General features: G+C 37.5%; 2 protein-coding genes and 1 pseudogene across 2 annotated transcripts in view; 2 read left to right on the plus strand and 1 right to left on the minus strand.

Moving 5' to 3' along the window:
- LOC100716266 (olfactory receptor 1L8) overlaps positions 1-11,476 on the plus strand; it is a 33,732-nt gene extending 22,256 nt beyond the window's left edge. Inside the window, 4 exon segments of the mRNA XM_013153328.2 lie at positions 10,564-10,748; positions 10,751-10,792; positions 10,795-11,409; positions 11,412-11,476. Coding sequence (XP_013008782.2) covers positions 10,564-10,748; positions 10,751-10,792; positions 10,795-11,409; positions 11,412-11,476 — 907 coding nt within the window.
- Positions 11,477-11,977: 501 nt separating this feature from the next.
- Positions 11,978-13,294, plus strand: LOC101789297 (eukaryotic initiation factor 4A-I-like; annotated as a pseudogene).
- A 3,222-nt stretch (positions 13,295-16,516) lies between these two features.
- On the minus strand, positions 16,517-17,512 carry LOC100733792 (olfactory receptor 1N2-like). Its single transcript, XM_013153280.2, has one exon. The coding sequence runs from the start codon at positions 17,468-17,470 to the stop codon at positions 16,517-16,519; it is 954 nt and encodes a 317-aa protein (XP_013008734.3). The 5' UTR covers positions 17,471-17,512.
- Between the last annotated feature and the right edge of the window lie 5,396 nt (positions 17,513-22,908).

Genomic DNA, 22,908 nt, shown 5'->3' on the forward strand with positions numbered 1-22,908 from the left:
GTTGTGAAACAGCACACCAGAACTTCTGACTCCTGGGTAAGTGTAAGTTTGTACCCGCTGATCAGCCGTTCCCTTTCTCTCTTTCTTCCTACTCATCTCAACCTCTGGTAACTACCAATCTACTTCCAACTTTTTTTAACTTCTATGAGATCATAGCCCACCAATGAGATTTTGTCCACTTCTTAAGTGGATAATTAAAACTGAGTATGCTCACCACAAAGAAACAGTAAGTGTTTCAGGTGATAGATATACAAATGCTTGGATCTGGTCATTACTATATATATGATGTTAAATGTATCATATTATTCTCCATAAAAGTGTACACTTACATGAAAAAACCTCATTGACATAAAAATGATAATGAACGAATGCAATGGACAACTCTATGTCCACAAATTTGATGACATAAGAAAAATAGACTGATTTCATAAAAGCTGTAATCTGCTAAAATCAACACAACTAACTTAGTCTGCAGACTATCATTAATCTAATACCAAAATTAAAAGGATTAAAGGAAAAAGAAAACTACAGAACAATACTTCTTTAGTTTTTAACCTTAACCATTGTTATTTTTAATTTTTTATTACTACATATTTGTAGTACATAATGTTTGCATCCGTTGAGAATTTGTACATGTGCAATTTAAAAATCACTTTTCACTTTTCTCCTTCTGTCCTCCATCTGTCTCTGATCTTCTTTCTTTTCTTCTACATATTTGCAGCACATAATGCTTACATTTCTTATGTTGAGTTGTTCCTTGTACATAACACATCTTAATTCTTTCTTTCATTCCTAGTCTCTCCCCCTTCCTCCCACCCTTGACCCCATTTATTGACCCCAATTCTATTTGCAAAAGATCTATAATTCCTATTACCTATCTTTAATCTTTATTTGTAATTTTCTTATAAAACAGAAATGCAATATTTAAATCTATGTATCTTATTTATTTTACTTAAGACTATAGTTTCAAGGTGTATTTGTTTTCCTACCAGTGGCTCAAGTTATCTTTATTATGGCAGAGTAACATTTCATTTCATATTTTTTCTTTATTCACTCACCAGTTGATTGACATATAGACTGTTTGGAAGACGTAGCTATTACAAGTTGTGCTATTGTACATATAAGCATATGCATGTACATGCATACTTATGCATGTATCACTCTAGTATGACATCTTTAACTCTTTGGGAAATTACCTAGAAGGGAAATAGCAGAGTCAAATAGAACTTCTAGTTTGAACTTCTTGAGGAATCTCTGTACTGATTTCCAAAATGGTTGTACTAGTTTACATTTCTACCAGCAGTGTTCAAGAGTCCCTTTGTTACCTCAGCCTCACCAATACTGTTATTATTTAATTTCTTGGTGACAGCCATTCTTTCTGGGATGAGACAGAATCTCAATGTTGTTTAATTTGAATTTTTCTGATGGTTAGCAATGAACATACATGCAAGGAAACACTAGCAAATTGACTCTAGTGAGGTATGAAAAGAATGTTTCACATGGCCAAGTGGAATTTATTGCAGGTATAGAAAGATGTTAAATTCTGAAAAATCAGGTATGGTGAAGAAGAATGAAGAAAAGATGTTTTTAACAAATGATGCTAGAATAATTGAATATTCACATGTAATAAAAATAAAACCAATACCTTACATAGTTTCTAAATGTTAACTTAATGCACTACAGGCTTAAATGTAAAACATAAAAACATAAGACTCCAGGAAGATATCATGGGGAAAAATCTAGATGATTTGGGTTGAGTGGTAGTGATGTATTAGATACAACTCCAAATAAATGATACAGAAAAAAAGACTTGCTAAATCATGCTTCATTAAATTTGAGAATCTCTGCTCTTAATTTTTCTAAAGAAGAAAGAATTAGGGTGGGAGAAGTGGGAAAGCAAGGAAGAAAAAGGAAAGCAAGCAACTAAAAAAGGATAAAATGGAAGCAAACTCCATAAATAGGGAGTGCAAGAGCTGTTGAGGGAGGAGATGGAATGGGTGGGGAAAAGAGGAATCAGTGGGCAGACCCAGCACCGTGGTGACGTTAGATAGTCGCTCCTGGCACAGAGAGGTCTGGTAGAGGACAGCTGGGATTTGGGCAGAGCCCTGTGCCGCAGTGACATTAGTCAGCCACTTCTGGCACAGAGAGAACTGGCAGGATCTCCTGGGGCTGAACCAAGCCTCTGGTTGGGACACAATAAGCAGATACAAAATACTCGCAACTCTGTGACATCTACAAAGTACAGCTTAACTGGCGGATTGACTGGTACAGAGGCTGGAGGCTAGCCTGCACCATCCCTGCATCCCTGCCTACCTCAGATAACAGCAAATTAGAGAGGGCAGCAAAAACTCAAGTCAGCATGCTTCAGAAAGGCCCTAAGCAATATGGAGAGGGCCAGAGACCCCCAGGACACACCAGTCTGAAAGAAACCAGAAACATGACAAGAAATAGAAATAAAAAAATTCCAGCTGCCAAATGTGAGAAAATAAGCCCAGGAGAAGTAAACACAGAAGAGAACAAGCACAGTAATCACCCAATACTAGACACAGCATCAGCCAAAATAAAAAAAATACCTTCATGGCCTCATAGATGAATTTAAAACTGTACTCCTGATCCAAGTGAGGCAAGATATGAAGAGATTAATTAAAGAAATGATAAGCCCCACCCAAGAGAACACAGATGGGAGAACAGAGGAAATCAGAAAAGAAAGAAAAACTTTTGAAGAAGAATTTAAACATGACCTAGAATACATGAAACAGATCCAAAGACATTACCAGGAAACTAAAAACTCCACTGAACACTGGCAAAATGCCTTGACAGAAACTAAAGTTAGCCTTTTGAAATTTGAAGAGAGATTTATGATACATGATCGTGAAAGAAAAAGCCTCTTAAAAATAACGAGGAACCAGAAAGAAACAATTCAAAGCTAGAAGATGACACAAGGATACATAACTTAAGAATAAAGCATGTGAGCAAGGAAGTAGGAGTAACCAAAAATGAAATACAAAGAGCACTCACAGATATATTAAAGGAAAATTTCCCAAGTATAGGAAAAAGAAATGATATCCAGATAAAAGAGGCATACAGAACACCAGCTACCTACAACCAAAACAGATCTACACCCAGACATATAATAATCAAGATTCCAGAAATCCACCAAAAGAACAGAATACTAAAAGCAGACAGGGAAAAGAAGCAGATAACCTACAACAGAAAAATTATCAAAATAACAACAGACTTATCAACACAATCTCTCAAGTTGAGAAGGGAATGGGTTGGAAATATTCCAAGTCCTGAAAGAAAATAATTTGCAACCAAGACTCGTATACCCAGAAAACTCTCTCTCAAAATTAATGGAGAAATAAGGTGCTTCCAAGACAAGGAGGAACTGTGGGAGTTCATGGCCACCAATCCAACCCTACAGAGAGTGCTGAAGGACATTCCAGAGAAAGAGAGGAAGGGATACCAGGATTCCAGCAACAGTGGCAGAGAGGCCTCAATGAATGGGGCAGACAGTGGAATGAGGGAGTAAAGTGGACAAATTATAGCCATAAAGTGGAGTAGCAGACATGAGGCAGAGATGGTAAGCAATAGGCTTTAGTATAGATAGCTTTGATACACTATAAAAAAAGGCAGAGGTCATTGTTAATAGTTTTTCAAGATTTAAAAGACACAGTAGTCTTATTGCCCTGTTTGGTTTGAATTTAATTTGTTCCAGTGTGTCCGCTCATATCAGATTTGAGGACACAGACATCTGACCCAAAAACAGCAGGTTATACCATGGTAACTATCCTTAATTTCCTATTAAACTGAAACCCTGTATTACTTACATTGTCTTACTATTACTGACCTTATTTGAATCTTGTTTGTTAGACAACAGTTTTGCCTTGGCTGATTTTATTTGAATTCAGTATGCTTGATAGTATTAACCCTAAAAGTAGAGGCAACTACTCTGAAGATGACAAGGTGTAAAAGATATCCATACCAGTATTGATCATTAACAGCTCTCAAGTCCTACAATGTTTTCAAAGTTGTGTTTTTATAAAAATAGCTATGTAATACTATGCTTAACTATATTAAGCCTGATGATGTGGACAAGTCTACTGAAAATAACAAGAGAAAGCATAGTAACTATGGTAGATCACCTAATATTGTGGTCTTATGTGTCTTATTCATTGCATGTTTTCCTAGGAATTTGTTTTGCTGTCTTGTTATGATTTGTTTTTCCCTATAATACAGAGAGGATAGATATACATGTAGAAATTCACACATGAGAAGATTTTTTAAAAAACTATTTATGGGAACAGATTGTATAATGCAAAATGTAATGAACAGATACTCTGAAGAAGGGACACTAAGAAACCTAATGCTAATTCTGTAGCATTATGATATAAAATCTAGCAATTCACTGATCAGAGTGATATTAGTCTAGTCTCAAGTTCAATTTCAGCATGTGTAAAGATAAGGACAGCTACTACGAAGAGAATGAAAGACTATGGTAGTTATTATTGTGTTCCCCAGATCTTGAAGACTAGGGGGCCTTCATCAGGCTGTGATGATTTGATTAGTTCTATAATATGCAGTATGTATTTAATGTGTGTGAAGAGGGGGACAACTATTTGGAAGAAACTAGAGACAATTAGATAAACAGTGAAGATCTCCAGTGGACTTGCTTTGAAATCTGTATTTCTTTAAATTGTTTTTTTAAACTGTTTTGATATGTTTAATCTTACCCTCTTTAAGATAAAAAACAAGTGTGTAGGACTGATAACCATATTACTAAGTTTTTGTTAGATCATTGAGCAGAACTGTTGGCAGTGTCACTATTTGAATGTCACTTTACATACTTTAATTTTGTAACCTGAACAACTTATTTCTAAGATGACAATATGTAACTTATTAACTGGTGATTCCTTACCATTTATTTTTCTGTAATTCTGTATTATTTCTACCCTTTTTTAAAATTTCCATGTATCTTTTTTGTTTCTTTCTCTTTAAATAAAAAAGCTAGGACTTAAATTCTGGTCTGTAGCCAATATGGTGGTGAATGCCTGGAATTCCAGCACTCTGGGAAACTGAGGCAGGAGGATCATAAGTTCAAGCTAAGCCTGGCAATTTAGTGACATCATGAGACCTATCTCAAAATAAGAAAGAAAGAAAAAGAAACATGAAAGAAAGAAAGAAAATTAATGAAAAAAAAGAAAAGGCAAAAGAAAGAAGAAAAAAGAAATGAAAACCAAAAAGAAAAGAAAAGAGAGGCTATGTGAAGGTCCTGGGTTCAATTGTTGTTACCAAAAATACTTTTTTTATTGTCTATGATTTTTTTCACTTGAATATGTGTAATGTATGTCCTCAGCATTGCCCTAGCATAGTTTTGATAGTCACTCTGAAGGAGCAGAAGATAATATTATAAGATTAATAGCACAGCTGTTTTCAGGAGGAAGTGTTCTGTGCTGTATCTTCTAAAACTTGTAGTTGACTGGAGAAGCAGGAAAGAGACTTGGATTACTGTGTGATTCAGTGGAGAGAGTGTAACAGACATTCAGAGAAGTATATCTGGAAAATCCTATATTATTTATATGCTGAGCCTAGTTCCTCCATATGTAAATGGAATAATAACAAGTAATTTACATTTTATTTTTAGGCTTATGTGATTCATGTGTTATACTCTATTCATAAAGGCACAATAAAAGGAAGTTCTATTTCAAAAAACAAGGAATCAAAATGCATCACATATGGGTACAAATTTCCTATAATGAATAGGTCTTATGTATATCTAAAATATATCAATAAATTTAATTAAAAATAGTAGTCAACAAAGAGATCATATGAAAACTTTTGGAAGTGGTGTATATATTTATGCCACAGATAATGATAATGATTTTACTGTTACATATTTATCTCCAAACTGATTTTGTACATTAAATATACCATTTATTATGTATCAAGTATAGTGTCTTTAAAAGCAAAAAGAGAAAATAAAAAGACTTTGAATCTGAAGAAAAAATTCTGCTCTTTGAAACACACTGTGGAAAATAAAGAAACATTTATGTGGAAAATAAAGAAACATTGGAGGAAATATTTGTGTAAGTCATAGCTCATAAAGGATGGTTATCCAACATATACAAAGAATTCTTAAAACTTTATGTTTAAAACAAACATAGGAAAGAATAGGCCAAAGATCCTAACAGACACCTCACTGAACAAGACACATAGATGGGAAATGAGAATATGAAAAGATGTTCCACATACATAAACAGAGAAATAAAAACTCAGATACCACTACAAAATCAGAATGAGTAAACATGAAAATACATGAACACAGACATAGCCCCCTCTATAATTATCCACTGCTGATAATTATTACTTAGAGGAAGTAAAGCACACCCTTGAGATCCTGTAGAGAAAATGTTCTGAAATTGGCACCAGCATCTGAAGAGGAGGCTTCAGCAGTCCCTGACCCGTTAGAGTTAGCTCTGCTGTGATTCCTAGTCTACTTGCTCTGCTTAGAGAAATCACAGAGCAAACTCCCTTGATAATGAGCATATCACAACTCTCTATCTTACAAGGACCCCAGAGGCCCACAGAGCATAAGCTCACCCATGAGAAGCACCTAGATTTCCATACTCAAGAAAGGCCTTGCCTGTTGAGCCAACACATTTCTGTCTGCTGAGACAGGAGTTGGGGAAATAGCATTAGGCTGGAGACCAGGGGTTAGGAAGGCAATAGGGGCATGGGGCCAGAGCTGCGTTACCCGCTGAACAGTGAGTGCGTTAGTTACTCTCTCATTTCCTGCTCCTCTCTTTGTTACTCAGCCTAGAGTTTCAGGAAGAAGCAGGAGAGGGCTGAATTTGGGCTGAGAAGTAACCGTGGAAGTAATTTGCTGCTTTTGTATAGAAGATTAGCCTCTGGAGAGATTTGGAAACAGAAAATCCTCTGGATATGGAGGTGAGCTTCAGGAAGCTGGCCACCACTTGGTCACTTCAGCCAGTCTTGCCTTTACTCTTTCCTACTTGCAAAGTTGTTGGATCCAACTAGAACCTGCTTCTACTTTTTGATTTGATGTCCATTTACGTTAACCTCTAGGCCATCAATATATGTTTTAGAGGAAACAAAATCACCAGTAGGAAAAAAAAAACCTTCTGTATGACCATCCTTACACACTCAGAGTTTGCTTTTGGAACGATTCTCCCTGATTCACACATCCAGGACTGTCTTCCTTTCTTCTAGTGATCAATATATGTTATCCTCACATCTGTGACCTGGAGCATCCAAACTTACTTAACCCTACTCTTCAGTAATTATGTTTTGCCTTCTAAATTCCCCCAGGCACTCATTTCATGAATGACTTAGTTTTGCACACTGTGTGATTTGACAACCTATTTTAAGACATGGTATCTTGGTCTCTGTTCATAAAACTTCACATAGAAGATTGTGAACAGAACAAATCAGAACTGTATTTTCTGTTTTAACTCAGGCCAATGTTTAGTTGCTCCCACAACTAACCACCAGACATACCCCTCTCTTCAATACCAATTTCTTCCATCTTAGTGTGACCAGTCCATCATGGGTATTCAAATGTTCAAATCCCAAAGACTTCCCCACCAAAAAAATAGGTAATCTTTCTCACAACTACATGGATGATTCTTAATGGGATAAGAAATTTTTTATTTTAAAAAGAGAAAACAATAAAAACAATGATACAAAATTTCAAAATGATATAAAATTAACAATGGGTATGTATTGTTATCTTCAAAGTAGTTGCTCAGATTACAAGATATAGACACGAAAAATTGATTAAGCAATGTAAGCACGAATAATTCTTTTCAATAAGCTAATAGAGATTAGCAGAAAAATTATCTTGTCTATCTTGGATGTGTGTATATGTATATATGTGTGTATATATAAACAGAAAACTTTTAAAGTAATTATTTTAGAGAGGAAAGAATAATTCATGCAGAAAATTATCATAGTGAAAAAACATTGTGCAAACCTGAGAATACCTGAGACAATTATAATGAAGAAAGGCTTCTTTTGGCTCACGGTTTGGGAGACCCCAGTCCATGTTCAAAGGAGGTATAGCATAAAGATCAAGAAAATGACATGATTTTGACTTAGCATGGGTTTAAATCCTGGTTACACTCAGGTGCTTCATGACTTTGAATCAATCACTTCACCTCTCCAAATCTCACAGTCTTATGTATGAAATGACAATAATAACATCATATACCTTGTAATCCTTTGCTTCAACATTTAATAAGATGCTTAGCATATGACTGATATTAATTTTCAATAAATATTATTACCCTTAGATACTGATTCACCCAGATCATTCAATATAGAAACACATAGTCTTTCTCAAAAATTCTTGTAAAGTCATAAAAAATTACTCTGACGATGAGGTCATGAAGGGCATGACATTTTAAGCAAGTAAACTAACTAACTTTGGAATCATCCATTAATAGCAGATAAAGGAAAACCACCTTTGGGACAGTAAACAACACTTGTGCTGTGTCTTTACAATATGCTTGCTGCTTTTCTAAGTCCAAAAGCGTCATGATAATCTCATGAGATTTTATAGCAATTGTAGATATTTGTGTGCAATTTTACACATAAAGAGATCAAAATTTAAAGATGTTTATTAAATTACGAGGAAATAGTAGTCATTTAATTTTTAAATAGATGAATATGTGTGACGTAGTCAGTGTTTTGTAATAACAAGAGAATCCCTGAGGCAATTAGAATGAAGCAAGGCTTCTCTTGGCTCACGGTTTGGGAGACCCCAGTCCATGTTCAATAGGTTCCATTACTTTGGGTCTCTGGTCATCAGCATATGATACAGAGAGATGTGTGGAGAAATCACTCAACTCATGAGCCAGGAGGCCAAAAGAAGAGTAAGAGGAAGACCTCAGTCCTTTGAGGGGACATTCCTAAAGGCCTAAGGATGTTCTACCAGATCCCACCACCTGAAAGGTCCTCCATTTTCCAATCTGACATCCCAGACACCAAACCTTCAGCACATAGGCCTTTGGGCACTCTTCATATAACCATAGCAGTGTAAATAGTTGATGCTTGTAAAGTGTGGCAGTGCTAGTGCAAGAGGCCCAATTATAGTGTAAAAGATCACGCTGCCTCTAAAGCAATCATTTTAATATTTTGGGAACAGATATGTTCATTGGAATAACTTCTGTAGCAGCCAAAACTATGTAAGTAAAAAATGTTAGAAAACTTGAAATATTCTATGTAAAATGTCTGCTCACAAGGCACATAGGACTATGTTGACTTTTAAAATGCAGTTACCTTTTGCTGACACACGAGGTGACACAGCAGAGCTTTCTGTAGTTAAAGAGATGGAGTTCCGTCTGATATCCATCACTAGGTGCCTAAATAAAACTGAAGAAAAACATATAAACAGAAACATGTTTCTCAAATATATATTTTAGATAAATACACTATGAATTGGAAAATTATAAATTAAATACTCACAAATGGATGCCCACCCTGTACAATGGAAATTCAGACAGGAAACTTTTATAAATTATAGTTACAAAAAAGACATGTAAAAACTTAATGATTTCATGCCACGCTCAGTGAAGGTGAACCACGCAATCTTGTTTGAGGAGGAAAACCAACTGCCACCCTGGCCTCCACATTCCTCTCAGATATTCTCAGCTGGTTGCTTTGATAAAGTATCATTTTTCTCCAAGACAATGCAAAGCTGAATTTCACCTTGACAATCTGAACTTGATTTGATAAGGAATGTGTGCCCTGTGACCTAACTTGAAAGTATCCCAAGCTTACTCCATATCAATGTCCATTCCCTTCTACGAATTTATTTTGCTCACAAAATTCCTTCCTTCCTAATATTATCCTATATATTTTGTTTATTAATGATTTATCACTTTAATTTTATTATTGCTTTGTCCTCAGCAGAGGAATACTACTTTTCCAGCAATTTTGAAGATAACAAGAGGCATTATGGCAGTCATTGCTAATTTCCTATTATCCTGTTTTGGAGTCCTGTACCACTTTCAGTGTTTTGTTTTAATTAGCTGTATTCTATTTTGTTTTGTTTTGTTAGGTTTTATTCTCTTTAAAATAAAAAAGTCCATATTGTTCCCGATGTGCCTATAGAATAATGACTATAGGAGGTAGGAATGGGGAGGATAAGAATTAAGAGAGTTTGGATTTGATCAGGGCACCTGTGTGCCTGTATTAAAATATCATGCTGAAAGCTAACCAATATGGTCAATGAATACATATTAATAAAAACCAAAATATTAAAAATCTGTAAAAAATATAATTCAGAGAGGTCCACCTGTAACAATGTTAAAGGAGATATTTCCTTTTGTCCTTTCAGCTTTCAATATAAATCTCTTGATATGCCCACAGAGTTGGCTGGGAGAAGCACATCAAGAACCCAAAATTAACAATGGACCCTGCACAGCAGCTAATTGTGATCAAAGAAAAGAAATAGAAATTTGATGGAGGTTCCATCATATGAGTTTTAGAACTGAAGTACATTCAATAACACTACTCATACAGGACCAAGTCAATGGAAAGAGTCAACCAAACCAACAGTGTCTCTCAGTTCATTCTCCTGGGACTTACCTCTCGGGCTGAGGACCAAAGGCCACTCTTCATTCTCTTCCTCACCATTTACCTGATCACCATATTAGAGAAACTGCTCATCATCCTGGCCATCCGCTTTGATGCCCATCTCCAGATCTCCATGTATTTTTTCTTAAATTTTTGTTGTTCTCTGATATTTGCTTCACAACAACCATCATCCCCAAATGCTGGAGAACTTTCTCTCAGAAAGGAAAGTCATCTCTTATGCTGGCTGTCTGACACAAATGTATTTTATACATGCCTTGGGCAACAGTGACAGCTTCCTTCTGGCAGTCATGGCCTTTGACCGCTATGTGGCCATCTGTCACCCCTTCGACTACATCACCACCATGAGCCAGTGCTGCTGTGCCCTGCTGGCAGTCTTCTCCTGCACATTTCCTCACCTCCACTCTCTCCTGCACACACTGCTGCTGAATCTTCTCATCTTCTGTGACTCCAACGTTATCCACCACTTTCTCTGTGACATCAGTCCCCTGATGAAATTGTCCTGCTCCCCCACCTTTGTCAATGAAATTGTAATGATAACAGAAGGAGCTGTTGTTTTGGAGACCCCCTTCCTATGCATCACTTTGTCTTATATACAAATCCTCATCACAGTTCTCAAGATTCCCTCTGCTTCTGGGAAGCACAAAGCCTTCTCTACATGTGGTGTTCATCTCATTGTGGTTGTACTCTTTTATGGCAGCATCTTCTATGTGTATTTGCATCCCGTGTCCACTTACACTGTCAAGGACCACATAGCAATAGTAGTCTACACAGTTTTGTCCTCCACGCTAAATCTTTTATCTGCAGTCTGAGAAATAAAGACCTGAAACAGTGCTTAGGGAAACTCATGAACAGATAGAGATTCTAGGCTGCACCCTCTTGACAATCTCACTGGTGGAATCTGCTTCCCTCAGGCCTGGTTTCTACTAGTTCTTAGTGAACAATCAAGCTGTTGAAATCCATGTGCAACAAGACTATTGCGAGCAGTGACATCCACTGATGACGGTCAGTCAGTCAGCCTTATATCTACTTAAATCATGGCTCTCTTACATCTATTCCTTTTCTTTCTTAAGAGAATTCATCACATTCTCCATACTCCCATCTTTTAAATACTGCTTGAAGATAACTCTTTCCCCATAAATATTTCATAACAAAATCTCTTTTTGCTTATCAAGACTGATACTGCACCTTCATATTTGAATATATCAGTGATACATAATTTGTAGTTGTTGAAGATTTTGCAAACATTTGAAGATGCAAAGAATGGAGCGACGAGACATAGGATAAATATAATTTCATATTTCATTGATTTCCTCATTTTAATGATTATTATGTCTTTATTTTCTGTTATTTAAAAATCATGTCTACAAGGCAGGGTTCCCTGTACAGAGACAATGGTCCAGATGGAATGAAACCCAAAGGCATCAACAAGAGTCATTGGAATGGGACTGTTGACAGCTCGATGACGTGTACCTCTCAGAGGCATTGCTCTGTGGCATCTATACCTATGGTTCTGTGAAGTCCTGTGCCATCAAGCAGAGAGCCATTCTTCCTTGTTACAATATGATTGCTCAAGCCCAGGCTGGGACTGGGAAAGTGGCTGCACTTGTGGTATCAATTCTGCAACAGATTGAGTTAGATCTAAAGGCTACCCAGGCTTTGGTTCTGGATCCACCACAAAAACCACCTCAACAGATAAAAAATGTGGTCTTGGTATTAGGTGATTACAAGGGTGACATGTCATGCCTGTATTGGGGGAAGCAGTGTGTGTGCTGAGGTACAGAAACACAGGTCGAAGCTCTCCATATCATTGTGGGAACCCCGGCTGCATGTTTGATATGCTTAACTAGAGATACTTGTCTCCCAAATACATCAAAATGTTTGTGTTAGGAGAAGATGATGAAATGTTGAGCCGTGGATTCAAGGATTAGATTTAGGACATATTCCAAAAACTCAACAACACCCAGGTAGTTTTGTCCTAATGTGCCAGAGGTGACCAAGAAGTTCATGAGGGGCCCCATCTCGGTTCTCATCAAGAAAGAAGAGTTGACAGTGGAGGGTACCCACCAATTCTACATCACTGTGGAAAGAGAGGAATGGAAGCTGAATACGTAGTGTGACTTGTATGAGACCTTGACCATCACCCAGGCAGTCATCTTTATAAGACCCTAAGGAAGGCTGATTGGCTCATTAACAGGAGGTAAGCCCGAGACTTCACTGTCTCTGCCATGCAAGGAAATATGGACCAAAAGGAACGCGATGTGATCATGAAGGAGCTCCAGCCTGGTTCCAGCAGAGTATTGATTAGCACTGACTTGCTGGCCAGTGCTAGCAGGTTTCTTCAGTTATCAACTATGATCTTCCCACAAACAAGCAAAACTACATCCACATAATCAGTCGTGGAGGCTGATTTGGCCGTAAGGGTGTAGCTATTAACGTGGTGACAGATGAAGACAAAGAGACTCTTGGAGACAATGAGACTTTCTATAACACCTCCAGTCAAGTGATGTCCCTCAGTGTTTCTGACCTCATCCAAGTGGGTTTGTTCTGCTGTCTAACCCCAACCAGAGGTCTACCTTTGGGAGGCCAAGGAGCAGCTGGAGGGTACAGGGAAGGAAGCCAAGGGGTGGATATGTTGTCAAGTGTTTACTTGTTCCTTTTTTTTCCCTTTGAATAAATGTCATTTTGAGGCAAAAAATATATTGCTTAAACCTTATGTTTGTGCATCATTCTTCCCTTTTTCTCTTTATTCTTCTGTATTATACTAATGTGATTTTTCTTATACTTTAACAGAAAATTCTAAAACTTCAGTGGAAAGAACAAGAATCAGAAATGGTAACATGGAAATTATCCATTCTAAAAAGAGTGGTTTCAATCTTCCTTCCCTTCTAAACCTTTCTTTGCACCTAAACTATATGTTTAAAAATAAGTTATTTAACACTTTATTCTAGAAACTCTCACTCTTTGGATTGTGCCCTACAGAAATATCATAATCATGTATTGATTATGTATATACCCAATATATTATAAATGTGTACTGAACACTGAGATATATATGCATATATCCAATGATCTTGCACAAATCTCAGCATATAATTGGTAAAAATGATGGTAATCTAAAATATTACCAATCAATAGATGGAGAAATGTGTTATATCCATCTCATAGAGTAATCATATACAACACATTCACACACTCCCCTAAATAACTCTAATGTTGCCTTTTTAAAAACCATTAAGCAAGAAAATCAAAATGTGAACAAATATGAAAGTAGGACACCGCTGCATCAAAAACACCGTGGAATGATCATACATGTGCAAACACTAGAATAAGAGTGACAGTACAAGTGATGACAGAAACAAGGACTGCCATATTTATAGCATTTCTCACATAATATTTGTTTGTTTAGATAAGTATTTATTGCCAATGAATTTAAAACTTTAATAAATAATATGAAAATATAATAATGAAGAGCTTTGAAAATGATCATTTGAAGAGACACTTTCTGAAGGTTGTATATCTGAAAATATATTTAGTACTTTAACTTAGGTAAGCGAACTGATAATCTGGTTGAATATGGCATTCTTTCTTTTTAGAGCTTTAAAAAGTGCACCTACATTATCCTGCTGCATCCAGTATTCCCAGTGACAAGTTGGATTGTAATGTGTGTTCCTTGGCAAGGACCCATCCTCCTCTCTACCTGTCCTACACCAAGCATGGCTGAGCTTCTGCAAATCTGGATTTTACCAAAGGTACCACAAGTCTTAGTTTAGGAGCCTAGTCATAGCTCTTGACTCTGCTGGTTTTTGAGGGGAGGCAGGAACAAATATTTAACAGGAGATGATTTTTTAAAAACTATAGTCAAAAAATAGAAAAAAACTCAAAAAACAAAAACCTGGATTAAATAGTTTTCTTAAACTGACACCCAAAAACAAAAATTGTAACTTATAAAGTGAAGAAAAAGTGAACTTCACCAAAAATTAAAAGTTACCCTGTAAAGGATCCTTTTCTGAGATGAAAAGAGAACCTAAAGACAGGAAGAAATATTTGCATATCACATACATGGCAAAGAACTAATGTTTACAGTACACAGGAAACTCTCAAAACAAAATGGTAAGAAAGAAAACAATCCTGGGGCTGGGGATTTAGCTCAGCGGCATAAGCGCCTGCCTTGCAAGCAGGCAGTCGTGAGTTCGATCCCTGGTACTGATAAAAAGAAAAAGACAAAAAAAAAAAAAAGAAAGAAAGAAAGAAAGAAAACAATCCAGTGGTAAAATGAGCATATAACATGAAGGGATTTCACATCAAAGAAGACACATAGCTGGCAAATGAAAACACAAAAGATAGTAAACATCATTAGCTACCTGGGAAATGCAAGATAAAATGACAATGAGATTTAACTGCATAATTATCTGAATGGACAACATAAAAAATACTGACATGCCAGCTGTTTTTGAGGATGCAGAGAAACTGCTAGTGGGAGCAAAATCGTATAGGAACCCAGAAAAGCAATTTAAAAATCTCATTTAGTTGAACAAATTATGCAATACAGTTATAACTCAGAAATTGCATTTATTCCAAAGACCTAAAGACTTTATGTTCACACAAAAACGTGCAAATATGCAGATTTTATAGCTACTCAGAAACATCAAATTTGTTTTTATTGACCTTTGCTTTGGTACTAGAAATTGCAGAAATATATAAAGGCCAACTAATTTAATTCCAAAGCCAGGCTGTGTTCTTTGCTTTCCCTAGTTGTCTCAGTGATTCCTGTCCTTCGTATCTAAGGAGGTCAGGGCAGAATGGTCAAAGAGCACTGCATACAGGGACCCAATCATCTTCCTCGGAAAACAAGATCTGTTGTAGAACAGCAAAAGATGTATCTTCTTTTTTAAAACAAAATTGGACACATGAACTTGATCTTGAAATTTCAGATTTATCATTTATATATTTTTATCACTGTAAGGTATCTTCCAATCAATGTAATATCTTTGTGTCAATACTCAAATGTAAAACATCTACAGGCTTTCCAATGTGTAGCTTTAAAGCAAAAAACAATTACTTTTAATTCCACTGAAAAAGGTAGCCATTGTAAACCTCTGTAACTGGTGTTATAACACCAATTTTAAGTTTGATTTTTATTACATTATTGCTTTTAAAATGGACTACTCACATAATTTATAATTTTTATTTTTAAAAATACTTTATTAAAGAATTCAGAGAATGAATCATGAACTGAGTACACAATTGTCACAGAGTAGCCATTTTAAAATACTGATTTGCTACTACCTATATACTGTAACAAAAGAGGACTTTTATGTGAAAGAAATGAAATAGTAAGGAAATACCATAACACATCTACTAATAATTCTTATCTTTTATTGTCATTATGCAGCATTAGCCTTGCACATGCTATCATTCTTATTGCCATGATCACCAGAACTCACTAAATTAGAAAGAGAAAAAAAATATGAATCAGACTTAACTGCTTTGAACAAAATATTTACATATTAAGCCACGGTGTTACAAATCTACCACAAAGAACTTATGTGAGGAACAATTAGGAATATTGTAGGTAGTTACTGAATATTTCTCTTCTTATCCACACACCTCATTGCATGCCTGCCCCCTCTGGTTAGGAATGCTCTTTGCAAGCTCCTGAGGTCATAGGCCTGAATTCATGAAGGTAACATTCTGGTCTGGGCAATAAGGAGCATGTCATGCTATTCAGCTCCTAGTAATGGTTGTCTTACTGATGTCAGGTAAGCATGTAAAGCAGAACTTCTCATTCCATAATCTGACAAAGGAGTGAAATATCCTTTTAATTATATTTCAACTTCAAAATCACTAAAGTAGTGAGAACAGGGGTTGTCCACAGCACCAAGATTAGGGATCATGGTCATGGTAGGGAGAATGTTTTACCACTGCTGAAAAGTTTACCCAAAGCATCCTTCATGTCTTTATTCCTCAAGCTATAGATGAATGGGTTTAGCATAGGAATAATCACATTATAGAGAATGGAAGCCCGACTTTCTTTCTCTGTAGAGTGAGCTGAGGGGGGGAGTAGATACACACCCATAAGTGACCCATAAAAGAGAAGAACCACCGTGAGATGAGAACCACAGGTAGAGAAAGCCTTCCACCGCCCTCCAGGAGAGGAGATGCCAAACACAGTCCAGAAAATACGGACATAGGAGAAGACAATCAGCATGAGGGGCAGAGTGAGGAAGATCAAGCCCATGATGATGATCATCAGCTCGTTAATGTGGGTGTCGGAGCAAGCAAGCTTCAGTAGAGCTCTGGGGTCACAGTAGAAGTGGTGGATTACAATGTAGCCACAGAAAGTCACACGAGTTAGCAACAGTGTGTGCACAAGGGCAGGACAATTGGTTAGCAACAAACAGATAACTAACATTAGTACACAGAGTTGAGGACTCATGGCTGTGTTATAATGAAGTGGCCGGCAGATAGCCACAAAACGGTCATATGCCATCACAGCCAGGAGGCAGTTGTCAAGACCACCAAACAAAAGTAGGAAATATAACTGTGTAAGGCACCCAGGGTAGGAGATGGTCTGACTCTGGGTATGAATGTTGACCAGCATTCTGGGGATTGAAGCTGAACTGAAGCAGGCATCTGTTAATGATAGATTGGCCAGAAAGAAGTACATGGGCGTATGGAGGTGTGGGTCAGTGCAGATGGCCAGGAAGATGAGCAGGTTTCCAGCCATGGTGATCAGGTACATGCCCAGGAAGGTGCCAAACAGAAGAGGCTGGTCCTCTGGTCGCTCAGAGAATCCTACCAGGAGGAAGTCTGACGCAGGGGTTTGGTTCAGTTGGTTTGGTTTTCCCATCTTTTGTAGTTCTTGTTACCTGTATAAATAAAACCTATCCATGTGTCAATAAATAACTATTGGATCAAATTATAGATACATGTCTGAATGGCCAGAACTGTGTCGGTAGGGGAAATATATGGTCTAAATCCATGCAAACTTCTGGGTCTCACTGAAGATGCCCATGTCACCTTCACAGAACAGTTAAAAGTGTATATGTTAGGACAAATTATATCGATAAGAATGAAAAGAGGGGGAACCCATGGGAGAGAAGGGGCACAGAATATGAAGAGTGAAAAAATAAACCCTAACATGTACATGTAACCACTCCCAAGACAATTACAGACTGCATTAATTGAAAACATATAATAATAATATTTTAAAGTATTGTGAAAAATACTAATACTGGATTATATCCATTCAAACGAATATGCTCTCTATGCTATAACAGCATACAGAGAAAAGATAGCACTTTGACCAGAGAGGTCAGGGTAAAATATTTGGAAGAAGAGGAAATTTAACATAGATTTCACGGCAAGATTACAAGAGTGGCTTATGAGTCTGCATTAAAAAGAGCTGCATGGTCTTTATTACTGTCTTCCTCTCATTCCCAGCACACACACACACACACACACACACACACACACACACACACACACACACCACACTTCATGGCCTTCTATGTGAGGGCTGAAAATGTCTCTGAAGATGGGCTCCTCTTCACTTGTCCCTGATCTCCAGAGCTGTCTCTTCATTCAGGCCAGTCCTGACCTTTTCCATAACTGGGAGCACTGCACATCTGGGCTGAGGTTGGGTGTTTGTTATATCCCACTCTCCCTCCACAAATAGGACACTCCCTCCTTCACTCTCTACCCTTGTCCTCCTCCCTTTTCACCTCTCTTTTTAAAACTGCTCTGGGAACTGGTATTTAGACCCTCTGTGTATTGATGCCTGTGCTTCTACTACATGTCTCTGATATTTCATTTTATCAGAGGAACACAGTGAAAGACATTAATGCTTGATTTTCTTAGCTGAAAATAAATGATTTTCTCTCCTAGGATTTAGAACAAGCTGGTATGAGGTGTCACCTTATCAGGTCTTTGAAAGGTCTTTTCATGTTTTAGTCCTCCAGTTATTCTGTGAAACATTGAGAGGGTTCTGATTTCAGGCAGAGACTCAGTTTACACAGTTTACAATGTTACTTGATAATTTAGCTGGGAAAAGATGCATGTGTGTGTTTTGTATGTGTGTTTGTGTGTGTTTGTGCTCAAGCATGTGTGCAAGTATATGTGCTACTTCTATGACATCCTTACCTGTCAGAGTATCTATCAAATTCAAGCATCTTCAAATTCTCCAATTCTCTCGTCTAGAAGGAAAATTCTTGATAACGCACTCTCAGATTTTCGATAATGCACTCTCAGATACTTGATGCTGCACTCTCAGATTTTGCTGTCTCAGGATCGCTAATCTTGGGATCTACTAGACTGCCCTCAGGCCAGTAGACCCTCTAGTAGAACCCAGAAACACCCAGGTGTATGACTCACTTTCAGTATCCCCAGGCCCAAGAACACAAGAATATTCTTAGCGCTATTTAGCTCCAGATACACCATCTACCAAAATGCTCATTAGCACCGACTTCAGTGTCACTGAGCAGCTTTTTTTTCAGCCAAGTCTGGTTGGTCCTGGGAGACCTGGGGGCATCTGTCCCCCAGAGGAGAGCTCTCAGATGTGGATCTCGGGAGTGTGACTCTCAATCTTTGGCTGGAATGCAGTGCATTTCCACCTGTCCAGCAAGTGTCCTGGGAACCTCCACCTCTGCACTGGACAGTTCTGTTCCCATGCTGTGTCCTAGGAAAAAAGGAGAATGAAGACAAAATCAAGGAATGTTGTAATATAACTGTTTCTGATCTGATTTCCATAAACAGAGAAATCCTAATATGAAGGATGCCCTCCAAAAACAAAAAGTCTCAAATGAAGCAGTCTATATTAAGTTCATTTGCCATTATGGTTCATACATACTGTCTGCTAACAAAGATATTCTACCTCTAATATATGTACTAATACTAATTAATTTATCTTGAACATTTTCAGTACATGATCACAAGTAATTAAACAAGCATGGGATGTGGGAAAGATTGCTATGCCCATTTTACAGGCAGGCATTATCCTTCAGTGAGAATAATGACTTTAGTAAGGTCCATAAAACTATTAAATAGAAGGAAGGAAATTTTTTCCCATGCCTGCATGTCTCTTGAGACCATTTTTTAGTCACTATAATTCCAGTGTTATTATAGGTTCTTAGGGTCATAAACTTGACAAAGACAAACTTTCAAAAGCTTGCATTTCTTTTTTTGCACATAATATTATATATTTCTTTTAGTCTATTTGGGGGGATTGTTTTGGTTTTGGTTGTGGACATCAAACCCATGGTCTTGTATATGCTAGGTAAGTGTTCCACCAATAAACTGCAACCTCAGCCTGTCTTACAGGACTTTTATTTGCACACAATTATTTCTCAAGTGTCTTTTTGTAAATTCATCACTTTTTAATGCAAGTGTTTTCTTTTATTTTAGATATTTCTTTCTGTCACAGTCATTTTATCACATGTAGCCTTTGTTTTTAAATGATACTGAAGGTCGAATCCAGGACCTTACACTCACTAGTCAAGTGCTCTACCATTGAGTTATACCCAGCCCTTTTGCTTCATTTTGAAGCAGGATTTCGTTAAGTTGCCTCAAACCTGCAAGCCTTTTGCCTCAGCCTCCTGAGTAGCTGCAGCTACAACATGCAGTACCATCCTCAGTTACATACACAATTTAAAAACTCTTTTGTAGTCATGGTTGACAAATTGTTTGCTTTGTGACTTTTCCCCATAATTTTATCCTCAAAGGTAATTTCCCTCCATAGATTGTGGTAATTTTTTAAAGAAATAGTTGTTTCTTCTAGAATAGCTAAATATTCCATTTATATCTTTAACATGCTGTAATCATGTTCTCATATATTGGGATGGAAGAATCTGGCTACACCTGTCATTTTGACACACTGCTGTCTAAAGCAGTGCTCTCTATTAATAACTGATGCATTCTCCATTTGTCTGTTAGCCTGAGCAACTGTAGGCAGTCTTTCCCCAGCCCTGGGGCAGCTCACAGCAAGGCAACAGGATTCTGAAAGTGAACACTTTGAGAGAAAATGTTTGAATAGACAAAAGTGAGAAGAGCATGACTTTATAAACTTTGAACTAGCTAGCAGAAATCCTAGAGTCTCACATTTACTATCTTTCTAAGTCAAACAAATCACTAAGTTCAAGCTGGGACTGAGGGAGGGAAATTAAGCTCAATTATCCAATAGGAACACTAGCAAATTATTTTCGGCTCTATTTAATTTACCATGGACTTCATTCCTCCTACAAGATATTTTCCTTTTTTCCATATTCAACATATAATCACTCCTTCCGAAGAGCTTCACAATCTCATCCTATCGCAACATCAAGAAATGAGGTCTGGTTGAAAGTATTGTCTCAGATAGAGCTTCTACAGTGCTCTTCTTTTGTTCCTTTTGACCTAAAGTTCTGAGAATATAAGGATACCTCCTATGCGATCAATATAAAGGGGACATATTGTTGACGTGGGATGACTACAACCAATATTTCCAGTTCTCAGGATGAGGCTGGCAGTTAGACAGGCTTAATGAACAGGAACCACAAAACTATGTTTAATTTGCTCTTATTGCTGCTATTGCACTCAGACTCATGGAAGTGTTTTTTTTTTTTTTTTCCAGTTTCAGTTATCTATTTGAACCTGATGGAAAATAGGCATTGGAAATTTCCTAAATAGCTAATAAACTCTTTCATAGTAGATCAATGTAAGAGATTCAAATATCTCTATTCTAGCTATAAAGAATGATAAATTTGTGTCATTCATTGAAAGAAGGATGAAACATGACACCATAATACTACATGGAATGTATCAGACACAGAAAGCTAAATATCAATGGTTTCTTTAATATGAGAAAACCAAAATATAATTTAAAGAGTTAAATAAAAGTCCACAGTAGCAAAGAGGGAGGTAGATTCTGTGGAGCTAGGAAGAAAATCCACTGAAGGGAAGAGAGAGAAAGACAAAGGAAAAAGAGAGGTAAACATGATCAAGATGAGATAGGTATGACTATCCAAGATGACTTTCACTATTACGCATTGCAAATCCATACTAATTTCACAAAAGTTCTCTATGTAAGTCTGCCATTATATCTTCTCTACTTGAAATTCTCTACTCAAGTATTTTGTGGTAGTATCTCTTGCTAGGTCTATCCTTTGTTTTTTTCCTTCTTTGAAAACACTTTTCATCCTCTATACGGATATGGTTCTAGAAATCACTGTGTATCTCTAAGGCAAGAATGCAGTGCTTCCAGAAAGCTGGGGCAACCTCTCCCTATGTCATCTAGGATGATAAATCCCCGCTACTTACCTCTGATGCCTCCTCATCTGCTGTGTCACTCAACAGTATGGGCTTGCTTGAACATGCTAAACACAATACACCAAAAGTACAAACTGCCAGCCTGCAACTGTTCCACTCAAGCTTTTATGCTTTTCACCATCCTGGATACTGGGCAGGAAGTTGGAGGAGAGCTCAGCTTATTCCCAACATCCTTTGTGATGGGATTAATTGGCAAGAGAATTCAGGATCAAAAATAATCAATACAAGTAGCAATCAACCAGAAGCAAATCTCAGGTTGCTTACTCAAAATTACAAACGTACATTAGAACAGACAAAGGGAGTGAGAGAAGCAGGCAAGGGTTCCAGATGAGGAGCCCAGGAAATTAACAACGACTGCATAGACCAGGCAAGGAGAGGCTGCAGCTGTCAGGTAGGTTCATCATCTGGAAGAGAGATGACCAGACAGGGGTCTGTCTGCACTGAATATTGGAGATAACCTGGGATAGCTCATGGTACCAGATATGGTTTGCACTGTGACTCACATAACCAGGTTTTCAGGAATTTTGCACTGTTTTACACTGACATTTTGAAGCCTGAACTGATGGAAGCGAGGAGCTGCCTCTTCATCCACCAGGCTAATGCCAGGAGGAGGCTGCTCAGGCTCCTCTATGGGCCCCTCCAGGCAGGGAGCCATGGGACCACATTCTCTGGAGCCTTGTTAGTGCAAACACGCATCACTGTCCAATTTCCACCCTGTGTCTCCTGTGACATACAAAAGCAGCACAGCACTACTCTTAGAGGCGGGAAGCTCTATTTCTGCCTCTGTGTCGAGTGGTAGCATTTGAGAGTTTTGCTATTTATGTGGATTTCCAACCACAGTCTCTGGTTTAAAATGCATTTCTACACAAAGAAAGATCCTGGATTCTTGCAACAAGGTTCCTTCTGCTAAGCTCTTCCTCTAAAGAAATTCAAAAGCTCCCACTATGCACCTCTACAAGCAGTTTAACGGCATGAGACTGATCTTCC

This window comes from Cavia porcellus, unplaced genomic scaffold (assembly GCF_034190915.1).
Source record: "Cavia porcellus strain 051 isolate PalLab524CR breed Dunkin Hartley unplaced genomic scaffold, mCavPor4.1 scaffold_1, whole genome shotgun sequence".
Classification (NCBI taxonomy): domain Eukaryota; kingdom Metazoa; phylum Chordata; class Mammalia; order Rodentia; family Caviidae; genus Cavia; species Cavia porcellus.

Coding starts and splice junctions, on each gene's coding strand:
- LOC100733792 (XM_013153280.2), bottom strand. CDS start 17,470: ATGGGAAAACCAAACCAACTGAACCAAACCCCTGCGTCAGACTTCCTC.